Genomic DNA, 14,000 nt, shown 5'->3' with positions numbered 1-14,000 from the left:
TACAATGACATTCTAGACGATTCTGTGCTTCCAACTTTGTGGCAATGGTTTGGGGAAGGCCCTTTCCTGTTTCAACATGACAATGCCCCCGTGCACAAAGCGAGGTCCATACAGAAATGGTTTGTCGAGATTGGTGTGGAATAACGTGACTGGCCTGCACAGAGCTCTGACCTCAACCCCATTGAAGACCTTTGGGATGAATTGGAACGCCGACTGCGAGCCAGGCCTAATCGCCCAACATCAGTGCCCGACCTCACTAATGCTGCTGTGGCTGAATGGAAGCAAGTCCCCGCCGTTCCAACATCTAGTGGAGGCTGTTATAGCAGAAAAGGCGGGACCAACTCCATATTAATGCCCATGATTTTGGAATGATATGTTCAGGTGTCCACATACTTTTGGTCATGTAGTGTATTTGAGAGACAATTGCTCATTGTGCAATATTATATATTTTTTCAATAAACATTGGAGATGAAATATAGTTTGCATGTTGTCAACAGTCTAAGCCAACCGTCTGTTTTGCGCCATAGTTGCGCATGCGTCCGTTTTGTTACTAAACAACCAACCTGTCTATAGGACTATGAGCTTGTTAGTTTTAATGGGCTGGTGGTAAATCGCAGACACAGAGACGGCTGTTTCTCTGCTATACCTCCCTCACTGTGTCAATCTCCTCATCCCTCCATCCCTCATTTTTCTCCCATTAACTTGTCTTGTTTGTCCAGTCTCCAAACACACACGGCTGTGTTTCCTCACTCACTCTCCACTTGCTGTGTTGTGTGTAGCCTCGGTCTCTAGAAGCCCTAATATTAGCCAGGCCCTAGCTTTTTGGGGGCCCTGAGCGAGATTTGGTTGTGGGGGACAAAACATTTTGGCCCCCCTCTTGATAGCAGAGAGAAACATTTACATTTTAAAGTACATTTTCGGCATGGGGAGTAGAGAAAATGTTGCCGTTTTAAAGAAAGCTTTCTGCGTTCCTACACATTTTGCCATGGGGAGTAGAGAAAATGTTCCAGTTTTATAACAAATGTCATAAAATTCTACACATTTTGCCATGGGGCAGAGAGCCCTTTCTTAGTCATTGTACAGCTTCCCTGCAATTCTCACCATTTTGCCATGGGATGGAGAGAAAATGTGGCAGTTTTAAAGGAAATTTCCTGCACAAACAAATTTTGAAATTGCACCTGGAATATATTCTACTATTCTAACTCTCAACAGTAAGATGAGACCCCGACTGAATGTTGCTTAGGTCACTTATACCTGGAGCCCTGATATTAGCCAGAGCAGAGAGAACAGCCCTCTAACCACTTAAACAGCCTTTACAGGCAGGAAGAATATTCTACACACAGCCACAAATCATCAGGCTTTACAGAGCACCATGACTGACTGACTGACTGACTGACTGACTGACTGACTGACTGACTGACTGACTGACTGACTGTCTGTCTGTCTGTCTGTCTGTCTCTCTCTCTCTCTCTCTCTCTCTCTCCTCTCTCCTCTCTCCTCTCTCTGTGTGTGTAAATGAATGTGCTTTCTCGTAAATGACCTGTCCTGTTCATATCCACTTTCACAATACCCTGACATTTATAAAGTGTGTGTGTCCTGAATGCCAGAGTATAATGAGAATGGATACCACAGTGACAAGGCCATTAGTGAAAGGCAAAGTCACACAAATACACATACACAAACACACAAGCTCACATACACAAACACACAGGCTCACAATCTAAAACAGTGGGGGACGATAGAGCCAAGACAATAACCAAACTCTATTTACCAATCCTCATTCGGACCCGAAGTAATTACTTTTAAATTACAAACTGGGGACATTGCAAAAACAGTGCAGCAATTTGGGTCCTGGCCAGAGCTAGTCAGCAGCATGTTTTTCACATGGAAATGAAGCTTTTTTTTCCCCATTGTCATTGTCCACTTCAATCTCTGCCTCCTGTTTAGGGCTTTATGTGTGTGTGAAAAAGCAGAGGATATTGGGAAAGTTAACTGGGCCATGGTACAGAAGGTTATAATAGTATAAATAGGGAACACTGATTAAGAGCAACATGGGGGGTCATAAACACACACACCACATGACACAGACATCATAGACATGCATACAAGCACAGACACATGCACACATGCACATCATCATCCATAATGAGAGAGTCACTAAGGTGACTGTCAATCACTGTCTTTAATACACTGTGTCATTACCAGATCTCTCACACACACACACGCACGCACGCACACGCATACACGCACACGCGCACACACGCACACACACGCGCACACACACACACACACACACATGCACGCACGCACACACACACGCGCACGCACACACACGCACACGCACGCACACACACGTCTGACCTTGGCCCTGTAATTCTCCTGCAATCACATCCCTGTCATCTCCTACTGTCAAAACCCCTACAAACTGACAAGGACACCACAACCCACACAGACACACTCCCAATGGAGAGGTCATAGGGTCACTGATGGGGGTCCTGTCTAAATGTGGGCGTCTATAATGCTGCCTGTCTCATCTCTTCTCTCTCTGAGGAGTGTGACATCCTTAACAGAGCCAGTCAGGCTGATCAGTGTGATCTGGGGTCCTTGCTTATGTTACCTTGTCTGTTTTGACACTTTTTTTCCAAAAGCTTTTATGTTATTTCTTTTTCTGGGAAGAATGACTGCTGTGACTGAGAGAGTTTTGAAAGTGACTTTTCTTCTTTGTCCTACTTTGACATATTTGGCCAAAGGATGACGAGCATGTGACAGCATCCGACAGATTCTATCATACAGAGATGGAGAGAGAGAGAGAGAGAGAGAGAGATGAGAGAGAGCGATAGAGAGATGGAGAGAGAGAGAGACGGAGAGGAAATTGAAGAGAAAGGGCGAGGGTACAGTACCTCCATAGTCTGAGACTGGTGCATGGCTTTGATTGCATTCTGTGCCATAGCCCTGGTAGAAAACGTGACAAACGCACATCCTGTAGGGACGGAGGGAGGGAGGGAGGGATGGAGAGATGGTGGGAGGGAGGGAGGCCGGGAGGAGGGAGGGGACAATGGGATAGAGGGAGAGGAGAAGGAACGGGAGGAGGAAGAGGAGGAGACAAGACAAAAGGGTTGGACACGTCGTTGTTATAAACCCAAAACAGAGATTGTACAGAGAACTAAACAAGCAGACAACAGTGTTTTCAGGTTGCTAAGGAACAACAGCCAAAGAGCACAGCTAGCGCCATGACGACCACACCCAACCCCATCCACAATAGGCCAGCTCCAATCAGAATCAATCAGAGTTTTTGATTGGCAGGTTGTGGTGCGCCAATGGGGATGGCTGTTGATGACTTGAGCATTGAGATGAGGTGGGTTGGTTGAAGCTCTCTCCCTCCCTCTTCCCTAGTCTCTCTCTCTCTCTTTCTCTCTCTGCCCAGCTCGCTCTCTCTCTCTTTCTCTCTCTGCCCAACTCTCTCTCTCTCTCGCTCCTACACAGAAATCACTGGTTGTACAAGTATCCTCCCACTCTTCTAGAGAATGGAAATCTGTCCAATTTGCATTAAAACGATTTGAACTCATTAGGCCTGCATTGTGTGTCTGATTGGATGCCCCCTCTCCCCCCCCTCTCCCCCTCCTTCTCTCTTGCTGTCCTATTCTGGGACATGAACAAACAAGAGAGAGAGGGGAGGGAGGTGGGGGGGGGACGACTGACAAACCGTCTCTAGGGTTCTATGAAGAATGCGTTCTGAAAAGACATCACAGAAAATCACACAAATTGAGCAAATCTTGGGGGAGGGAGGGAGGGAGGGTGGGTGTGGCGGGCAGAATGATGCACATTCTTTGGGAACTCTTAACTATTTGGCGCTTTGGAGTTTGATCAGTGAGATCGTAATTGTTGGGTAAGAGTCTAGTATTAAATGAAATGGTATTACCCTTAACGTTGGCTTCCCTCTGGCTGAGGCCTGTTGGTTGGGGAGTGATCAGAGAGAGGCAGTGTCAATATACTGGAGGAGAGCTTCAACACCCCCACCCCCCAAGCTAACACGCTAACACACACTGAGCCATGCTAGCACTAGTAGCACAGCCATCCCCAGACCCACTCCACACACTTTGTAGCTAGCTGACTGCATAGGATACAGTTAGCTAGCTAGCAGACAGGTCATCTAGTCAGAACTGTGTGCATGGGGTGGGGGTGGACGGATGGAAAGAGAGATAGAAAGAGAGAGAGTACGAGTGAGTGAATGGGTGTGTGTATGTGAGAGAGAGGACGGAGGGGAGGAAGACTAGAGTGAGAAAGGGAATGAAGGAGAGAACAGATGAGTGGCTGTGATTCATCCTCTACCTTTATGATTGTCTTGTCCTCTGTGATAGAACGGGGTTGAGGGTTAGGGATAGTCTAGACTATTCATTATGGGCCTGCCTAACGGTACCAATAAAACCAAACTAGGTCTGTGCTGTAGCAAGATGCGGCAGATGAAGTTGCCTTGGGGTTAAAGTTTGAGAAGACTCTTACTGTCCAGGGGCTTGCTCTATCTGGCAGCAGTTGAGAAAGGCCAAGGTCGGTCATCTTTGAGCAAGTTTCAGAAACTAATATGGGGTAATTCTAGATGGGCCAAAATCTTAAAAATAGCTTGAAAACCCTCTTCCAGTACATGACCCAGATGTTATGTTACAGAGAGAATCCACCGGTTAAGGTGACCTCCTAGACTGGGTCTTTTAAAGCCGTCTACTCTCAGTCTTTCACCAACTCTCATTAAAAGGCACTTCCTGTGGATTCTCCATTGAAATACTGTTTACTGGCCGTTATACCACAGAACCAATGAGGCATTTTACAATAGAAGACAGGCATTCTATCGCTTTGCTCCACCAAAATGCGTTTGTTCGTTTCCGAGCCCTTTCCTTCGTTCGATACCCAAAATAAACCCGTCTGTTGAACTGAACCGTAGATGTATTAAGGTCAGTGCTAAAAATGACCTGATGAAAGCTTCTCTTTCCATTCCAGTATGTTTTTTATCATCCAGTGAAGAAGATGGGATTTAGCCACCTAGCCGACGCTATAAATATCTAGCAGGCCGTATTCTGTCGTCAGGCAACGGGCTCCGATAGGAGAGGAGAAAGGGAACAGTCCTTTCATGAATGTAGGGTAGATCCCCAGACCCAGCCGTGGATCCACCAGTGGTGTGATCCATATTTTATTAATAGTGGGTGGCGGAACAGAACAGGCTTCTGATTGATATTGTGGTTTAATAGCAGCGCCGTGTTAGCGCAGAGCCAGGTGGGACAGGCAGACCCACTTGAAGGCCTATTTATCTGCAGCCTCACTTTGCTTCATGTATTTACAGCTCTGGACCGGGCTGGACTAAGACTGCTCTGACAGGCTGTTAGGAAGCCTGGGGATTGTGGAGGTTATGTTGCATTAAAGGGGGACAGACTGAGATTGTAATATTCATGAGGACAACAGACACATGCTTGGGGGAGTGAGGAAGAGATGTGACATAGGATGATCATGTGTAATAGAATTCTGGGATAGTGCAGAACAGAGAGAGAGAGAGATGAAGAGGATGGGACAGTGGAGGACAGAGAGAGAGAGAGAGAGAGATGAAGAGGATGATGGGACAGTGGAGGACAGAGAGAGAGAGAGAGATGAAGAGGATGGGACAGTGGAGGACAGAGAGAGAGAGAGAGATGAAGAGGATGGGACAGTGGAGGACAGAGAAAGAGATGAAGAGGATGGGACAGTGGAGGACAGAGAGAGAGAGAGAGATGAAGAGGATGGGACAGTGGAGGACAGAGAGAGAGAGAGAGATGAAGAGGATGGGACAGTGGAGGACAGAGAGAGAGAGAGATGAAGAGGATGGGACAGTGGAGGACAGAGAGAGAGAGAGATGAAGAGGATGGGACAGTGGAGGACAGAGAGAGAGAGAGAGATGAAGAGGATGGGACAGTGGAGGACAGAGAGAGAGAGAGAGAGATGAAGAGGATGGGACAGTGGAGGACAGAGAGAGAGAGAGATGAAGAGGATGGGACAGTGGAGGACAGAGAGAGAGAGAGAGATGAAGAGGATGGGACAGTGGAGGACAGAGAGAGAGAGATGAAGAGGATGGGACAGTGGAGGACAGAGAGAGAGAGAAATGAAGAGGATGGGACAGTGGAGGACAGAGAGAGAGATGAAGAGGATGGGACAGTGGAGGACAGAGAGAGAGAGAGAGATGAAGAGGATGGGACAGTGGAGGACAGAGAGAGAGAGAGATGAAGAGGATGGGACAGTGGAGGACAGAGAGAGAGATGAAGAGGATGGGACAGTGGAGGACAGAGAGAGAGAGAGATGAAGAGGATGAAGGGACAGTGGAGGACAGAGAGAGAGAGAGAGATGAAGGGACAGTGGAGGACTGAGAGAGAGAGAAGGATGAAGGGACAGTGGAGGACAGAGAGAGAGAGAGAGATGAAGGGACAGTGGAGGACTGAGAGAGAGAGAAGGATGAAGGGACAGTGGAGGACAGAGAGAGAGAGAAGGATGAAGGGACAGTGGAGGACAGAGAGAGAGAGAAGGATGAAGGGACAGTGGAGGACAGAGAGAGAGAGAAGGATGAAGGGACAGTGGAGGACAGAGAGAGAGAAGGATGAAGGGACAGTGGAGGACTGAGAGAGAGAAGGATGAAGGGACAGTGGAGGACAGAGAGAGAGAGAGAGATGAAGGGACAGTGGAGGACTGAGAGAGAGAGAAGGATGAAGGGACAGTGGAGGACAGAGAGAGAGAGAAGGATGAAGGGACAGTGGAGGACAGAGAGAGAGAAGGATGAAGGGACAGTGGAGGACAGAGAGAGAGAGAAGGATGAAGGGACAGTGGAGGACTGAGAGAGAGAGAAGGATGAAGGGACAGTGGAGGACTGAGAGAGAGAAGGATGAAGGGACAGTGGAGGACTGAGAGAGAGAGAAGGATTAAGGGACAGTGGAGGACAGAGAGAGAGAAGGATGAAGGGACAGTGGAGGACTGAGAGAGAGAGAAGGATGAAGGGACAGTGGAGGACAGAGAGAGAGAGAAGGATGAAGGGACAGTGGAGGACAGAGAGAGAGAAGGATGAAGGGACAGTGGAGGACAGAGAGAGAGAGAAGGATGAAGGGACAGTGGAGGACAGAGAGAGAGAGAAGGATGAAGGGACAGTGGAGGACTGAGAGAGAGAAGGATGAAGGGACAGTGGAGGACAGAGAGAGAGAGAAGGATGAAGGGACAGTGGAGGACAGAGAGAGAGAGAAGGATGAAGGGACAGTGGAGGACAGAGAGAGAAGGATGAAGGGACAGTGGAGGACAGAGAGAGAGAGAAGGATGAAGGGACAGTGGAGGACTGAGAGAGAGAGAAGGATGAAGGGACAGTGGAGGACAGAGAGAGAGAAGGATGAAGGGACAGTGGAGGACTGAGAGAGAGAGAAGGATGAAGGGACAGTGGAGGACAGAGAGAGAGAAGGATGAAGGGACAGTGGAGTACAGAGAGAGAGAAGGATGAAGGGACAGTGGAGGACAGAGAGAGAGAAGGATGAAGGGACAGTGGAGGACTGAGAGAGAGAGAAGGATGAAGGGACAGTGGAGGACAGAGAGAGAGAAGGATGAAGGGACAGTGGAGGACTGAGAGAGAGAAGGATGAAGGGACAGTGGAGGACTGAGAGAGGAGGATGAAGGGACAGTGGAGGACAGAGAGAGAAGGATGAAGGGACAGTGGAGGACTGAGAGAGGAGGATGAAGGGACAGTGGAGGACAGAGAGAGGAGGATGAAGGGACAGGAGGACAGAGAGAGAAGGATGAAGGGACAGTGGAGGACAGAGAGAGGAGGACGAAGGGACAGTGGAGGACAGAGAGAGAAGGATGAAGGGACAGTAGAGGACAGAGAGAGGAGGATGAAGGGACAGTGGAGGACAGAGAGAGGAGGATGAAGGGACAGGAGGACAGAGAGAGAGAGAAGGATGAAGGGACAGTGGAGGACAGAGAGAGGAGGACGAAGGGACAGTGGAGGACAGAGAGAGGAGGACGAAGGGACAGTGGAGGACAGAGAGAGAAGGATGAAGGGACAGTGGAGGACTGAGAGAGAGAGAAGGATGAAGGGACAGTGGAGGACAGAGAGAGAAGGATGAAGGGACAGTGGAGGACAGAGAGAGAGAAGGATGAAGGGACAGTGGAGGACAGAGAGAGAGGAGGATGAAGGGACAGTGGAGGACTGAGTGTGTGTGACAGTAGAGTATTAGAGACCGCTAGAGGAACCTTGAGGAGAGAAGAAGAAGAGACCTTCAGATAATGAGAGACGGTCAACAGTAACAGTAAGAACAATGGTAACATCCACAGAAAAACACACAACAACCGACACATCCACATAAACCTGTGTGACGATGACATTGACAGCCTCGTGTGATGCCGGGCAGGACAGACAGTTTGGTTTGTCAGACCCCGCCCCATCTCTTCAGCACATAGAGACCACAGAGGGAGGGGGACGGGGGAGAGGAGGCAGGAGGATTGGAGGGGGTGAGGGGGGAAGGGAGACAGGGGGAGGGAAGGGAAGAAGGTAAAGAAAGGAGGGGGGGGGGTGTTCCCTGTTCCAATGAAGAGGAGATTGACTAAGGGGGACAGTGCACTGCTGATTGCATAGTAGCTCTATGGTTGGCCAATAGCGAGGGAGAAGATATATTCTCCTTCTGCCTAGAGGAGAACTGTAAGGGGAGGAATAAGGAGCTCAGAACTGAATAGGGGGTGGATATAAAGAGGTGGGAGGGGTGAAAAGGATGGTAGGTAAGGGAGGAGGGGGTCAGGGGTCAGGGTGAGTGTGTATATGGACGGAGCCCAAGAAACACACACCTCTGCTGAGTCCGTCGGGCCCTCGCAGGATCCGGCACTCCTCGATCTGTCCGAACGCGGAGAACATGACTCGGATGTCGTTCTCATTGCACTTCTTCGACACCATGCCGATGAACAGTTTCCTGTCCTCCACCGCTGCAGGGGAAGAGAGGAAGACATTGAAATGGGTGAGAAACAGAAAAAAAGGAGAAGAAAGAGAGAGAGAAAGTCTCACCATTTCATCTGCAGACTGTGATCAATGTCTCATTACCACTTCAACACCAAGTCTCTGTGCGACTCTCTCTCTCTCGATTCGTTTCTCTCTCCCTCTATTCGTTTCTCTCTCTCTATCTCCTCCTCTCCCATCTCTCCGGGTTTCTTTTTGTCTGCCTGCCCCTCCTCCTCCTGTTTAATGCCTTTCTCTCTGACCCAATCGCTCCATTTATCTTGCAATACCTCGGCCTGTGTAACTGTGTGTGTGTGTGTGTGTGTGTGTGTGTGTGTGTGTGTGTGTGTGTGTGTGTGTGTGTGTGTGAGTGAGAGAGAGAGACAGAGATTCTTACTGTTTCTTGTCTCTGTGTGTGTGTGACCGTGGGAAAGAGACAAGAGAGAGACTGTGTGTGTGTGTTGCTCACCATTCAGAGTAATGCTAATCCAATTCATTTTTAATGAGGAAACTGTCAGCTCTTACCGGGAGGCGAAAGAGATAAGCGGTCTGTTGCACTCTGGGAAATCAATAGAGCACTTGTTTATTTTGCTGTTTGAATTGTTTGTGCGTTTAAAAAAACAACACCGGGACACGCAGGGAAGATAAGTGTTGTTTCAAAGGCTTCCAACTCGTCTGTATACGTTCGCTCATTATCAGCACTGCAATGAATGAACTGGGAGTGGATATGGAGAAACAGCAGAGATATCCTTAACAGTGACTAAATATCTGTTAGCCGACCTGAGTCAGAGTTAGTGACGTATTGGGAAGCAGAGAAGCGGCGTTTTACTGATTCCAGATCAGATTTCAAGAAAGAAAGAAAGCTGAAGGCGAAGACGGGCCGTCGATACAGCAGTGCGGCGAAGACAAACGCGCCCGCGCTCACCTCTTGATTGACTAAAGCAACAAGCAGCTTAACGACAATTCATTATGGTTACAGCAACTCCAATAAAGGTTTATGGAACGTTCTATCATTAAAAAGACGGACGCATTTCATATGGCCGTACTTTACTATCTTCCATTACAGTAGACGGATATATCTTACCAAGTCCCATTTCATAACCTCACAGAACATGTCTGGAGCGGTAAAGCATTATTAAGGTCTCATCATGACTGATATGGATGGATCTATGTGTTTCCAGTGCATTGTATTTCCTTAGTGGGCCGAGTCTAGAAGCTGCTGCTGCGAGCTGCTTTATGAAGCTTTAAGTGATGCCTGTGTGCTGCTTTATGACACCACTCTGTCTCTCTCTGGGTGGAGCTCAGCCATCCGTCTGGATGTGTCCCAATGTTATTACCCTCTATCCTTCTATACTTTCGGTGGTCCAGTGGATGAGGAAAAGAGGCTATTCATTAGTATTGGGACGTGGCCCCTGTCTGGCTTCGCTCAGATGCAGTAAAGCGTTATGGCTGGATAAATGGGTTTATAACCGCATCTGTAATAGAGCCAGTTGTCTGTGTTTGTGTGTGTGTGTGTGTGTGTGTGTGTGTGTGTGTGTGTGTGTGTGTGTGTGTGTGAGAGAGAGAGACGCAGAGAGAAAGGCTGGTTCACTGTGGGGCCAAAACAGTTAAACTCTCCCTGACCCCCTCCCAGAACACTTTAATAATTCATACAGCTCTCGTTCTCTCTCTGAAACAGGATCACTGAGCCACAGAAAAACACACACACACGTAATACTCAACCCAGTGTGTGATCACTCACCGTTTGATTTCTCACTGTCTGCAGGCTTCATCTGAATGGGATGGTGCATCTGGAAAAAACAGGACAAACCCACCTTTACAATACTATACCCACACACACACCTAGTGAGGACTGCACACACTCAGAGATCACACACACACTTCAGTCACAACACACACACACTGACTGGTCACAGCACACCGACACACTACAAACTGGCCACTGAAAGTCCCAACAGATCACACACTAAAGAGGAACTCTGAAGATGTGTAGGAAACACACACACACTGTGACAGACGTCGTCCAGGTGTGTCCCTCATTCCCATGTTGCAGGTTTAGAGGATGAATGGAGCTGATTGATGAGTATTTTTTTTTTAAAGTGAAAACATGCAAACACTTCACAGACAAAATGGCTGCCACCTCTCTCTCCCCCCCCCATGGGAAACATGCTTACATTGCCAAAGCAAATGAAAAATATACAGAAAACATTACACTCACAAAAGTTCCAAAAGAATAAAGACATTTCAAATGTCATAATATGTCTATATACAATCTCTCTTTCTCTCTCTCCCTCCCTCCTTCCTTCCTTTATGAGAGATGATGTGCTTGTTTGATCTGCAGAGAGACCAATGACAGTAATTCTCTAAATCTAGCCCAGTATCAATCACACTGACTCTGCCTCTGCTCACACACACACACACACAGAGAAGAGATCCATCTTCTGGGCTCTCACCAGCTGTGGTGTGTGTGTGTCTTTGTCTGTACCTTGTCTTACCCATAATGCCCCTGGCTAAGCCTGAACAGTCACTGTGTGGCAGGGCGCTTTGATCCTCTAGCTGTCTCTATCGGTCTCTCTCTATCTGTCCGTCTATAATGTTGGTCCCCACAAGGTGAGTTGTACAAGACTGTGTGTGTGTGGAGCAACGAGCCACCCTTGCTGTCTCTGCCTGGCCGGTTCCCCTCTCCAATGGGATTCTCTGCCTCTAACCCTATTACAGGGGCTGAGTCACTGGCTTACTGTTTCTCTTCTATGCCGTCCCTAGGAGGGGTGCATCACTTGAGTGGGTTGAGTCACTGACGTGATCTTCCTGTCTGGGTTGGCGCCCACCCTTGGGTTTTGCCGTGGCGGAGATCTTTGTGGGCTATACTCGGCCTTGTCTCAGTAAGTTGGTGGTTGAAGATATCCCTCTAGTGGTGTGGGGGCTGTGCTTTGGCAAAGTGGGTGGGGTTATATCTGAAGTATTTCTCCTGCCTTATCCGGTGTCCTGTGTGAGTTTAAGTATGCTCTCTCTAATTCTCTCTCTTTCTTTCTCTCTCTCGGAGGACCTGAGCCCTAGGACCATGCCTCAGGACTACCTGGCTTGATGACTCCTTGCTGTCCCCAGTCCACCTGGCCATGCTGCTGCTCCAGTTTCAACTGTTCTGCCTGCGGCTATGGAACCCCGACCTGTTCACCAGACGTGCTACCTGTCCCAGACCTGCTGTTTTCAACTCTCTAGAGACAGCAGGAGCGGTAGACATACTCTGAATGCTCGGCTATGAAAAGCCAACTGACATTTACTCCTGAGGTACTGACCTGTTGCACCCTCTACAACCACTGTGATTATTATTATTTGACCCTGTTGGTCATCTATGAACATTTGAACATCTTGGCCATGTACTGTTATAATCTCCACCCGGCACAGCCAGAAGAGGACTGGCCACCCCTCATAGCCTGGTTCCTCTCCAGGTTTCTTGCTAGGTTCTGGCCTTTCTAGGGAGTTTTTCCTAGCCACCGTGCTTCTACACCTGCATTGCTTGCTGTTTGGGGTTTTAGGCTGGGTTTCTGTACATCACTTTGAGATATCAGCTGATGTAAGAAGGGCTTTATAAATACATTTGATTTGTTAGTGTGAGAGAGTGCCAGTGGATCATATGTTGGAGGGCTATAGTACAGAAATAACTGCATCCTCAGGCTACAGGCGCTGGCTAGCGGCTATCCCAGCCTCTGTCTCTCATACTCTCTCAGAAGGTTCTGTCTAGATGCCATCCTTCTTCTCCCAGATCTGTCTACCCAGAAGGCCTTGCAGGCTTCAGACCCGGGGTGTGATGCGTTCATGCAGCTCCACCACTACCCCACAATTCCACACTGCTGGTTCTTCACTGAGAGCCCTGGAGCTACCTACTGCAGTCACTCTTCATCCAATCACCATGACACCCCAGGCCTCCCCCTGACTTGTTTCCTCCTTTCTCAGTAACCAAACATCTAAACCCGTGTCATTGTGAATGGAGCCTACACTGGTGACATTTCCCTCTGGTATGGTAGTTGGTAACATCTTGGAAACATCTCCTCTTTCCCCTCTTTCTGATTTCCAGTCGGCTAGTCGGGGCATGCCATGCAGTGCCCGTTCTGTGCCAGCTCTTCTGGCGGCGACGTCGAGGTGTCTATCCGTCAGAGTAGCTGATGACATGGAGGTAAACATTACCTCTCCAGCAGGGTATTATCCCCTTATCACTACCATACTGTTTCCTACCCAACCACCGCTATGCAACACTACTCTGTCTTCTAGTACAGTTGCCCTCTAAACATTTCCTTCCAGGACACAACGTGCCAGAAACCTAATACCCCTCAGCATTTAACGTTCACCCTCTCACCTACAGCATGTACCCCATTCCTCAAACCCCTCTGACCCCTTGGCCCACGAGGAATGCCCCAGGGCTTTAAAGGTCAGAGTTCAACTTGTCCGGCTGCCACAAAGTGTGTGTGTCTACAGTAAGTGTGTGTGTGTGTGTGTGTGTGTGTGTGTGTGTGTGTGTGTGTGTGTGTGTGTGTGTCTGTGTGTAGAGAAACCCCCACTGAGTCCTGCATGCTGCCAGCAGCAGTGTAGCCTTTGCCAGCAGTCAGCACCTCGATAACACTTTCACCTGACTAGTGTGTGAGCCAATAGAAAAGCTCTCAGCTACTGTACCGTACATCCTGGTATCATACACACCACGTTTCCTCAGCAACACACACACACACACTTAACTGTACATATCTCATACTAGCAACACTACACATTGTGGCCACTCTTCTGTCTAGTTTCTACCTATCCCTTTCTCTCTCTCTTTTTCTATCCCTCGTTCCCTCAGCCTACTTATCCCTCTCTCCTCTGTGGGGTGGAGGTAGAGGCAGTGACACAGAGACAGACAGATGGTCCTCATAGTGGGGAGTCAATAACTGTGGTCAACACACACACACACACAGACTCTTTCAACATGATTTTTACAGACAAAAATACATTCTGTGCCCATCTGCATTCCAGCCCTTTCCATTCCCTACACACTCAC

At 48.5% G+C, this 14,000-nt stretch overlaps 1 protein-coding gene across 26 annotated transcripts in view; it reads right to left on the bottom strand.

Moving 5' to 3' along the window:
• The window catches only part of celf2 (cugbp, Elav-like family member 2), a 61,275-nt gene that overhangs the window by 25,981 nt on the left and 21,294 nt on the right, over nucleotides 1-14,000 (bottom strand). For 18 of the 26 annotated variants that reach the window (XM_029761231.1, XM_029761214.1, XM_029761213.1 and 15 more), the window contains exons 3-6: nucleotides 10,713-10,761; nucleotides 8,827-8,961; nucleotides 3,920-3,949; nucleotides 2,901-2,980 (exon numbers count right to left, since the gene is read on the bottom strand). In XM_029761231.1, the coding sequence (XP_029617091.1) occupies nucleotides 2,901-2,980; nucleotides 3,920-3,949; nucleotides 8,827-8,961; nucleotides 10,713-10,761 (294 nt within the window). The remainder of the gene's footprint in view (nucleotides 1-2,900; nucleotides 2,981-3,919; nucleotides 3,950-8,826; nucleotides 8,962-10,712; nucleotides 10,762-14,000) is intronic. The other 8 variants (XM_029761233.1, XM_029761235.1, XM_029761236.1 and 5 more) reach the window with 1 other exon arrangement.

This window comes from Salmo trutta, chromosome 8, assembly GCF_901001165.1.
Source record: "Salmo trutta chromosome 8, fSalTru1.1, whole genome shotgun sequence".
NCBI lineage: Eukaryota > Metazoa > Chordata > Actinopteri > Salmoniformes > Salmonidae > Salmo > Salmo trutta.
This window is presented reverse-complemented; position numbering and strand designations above follow the sequence as displayed.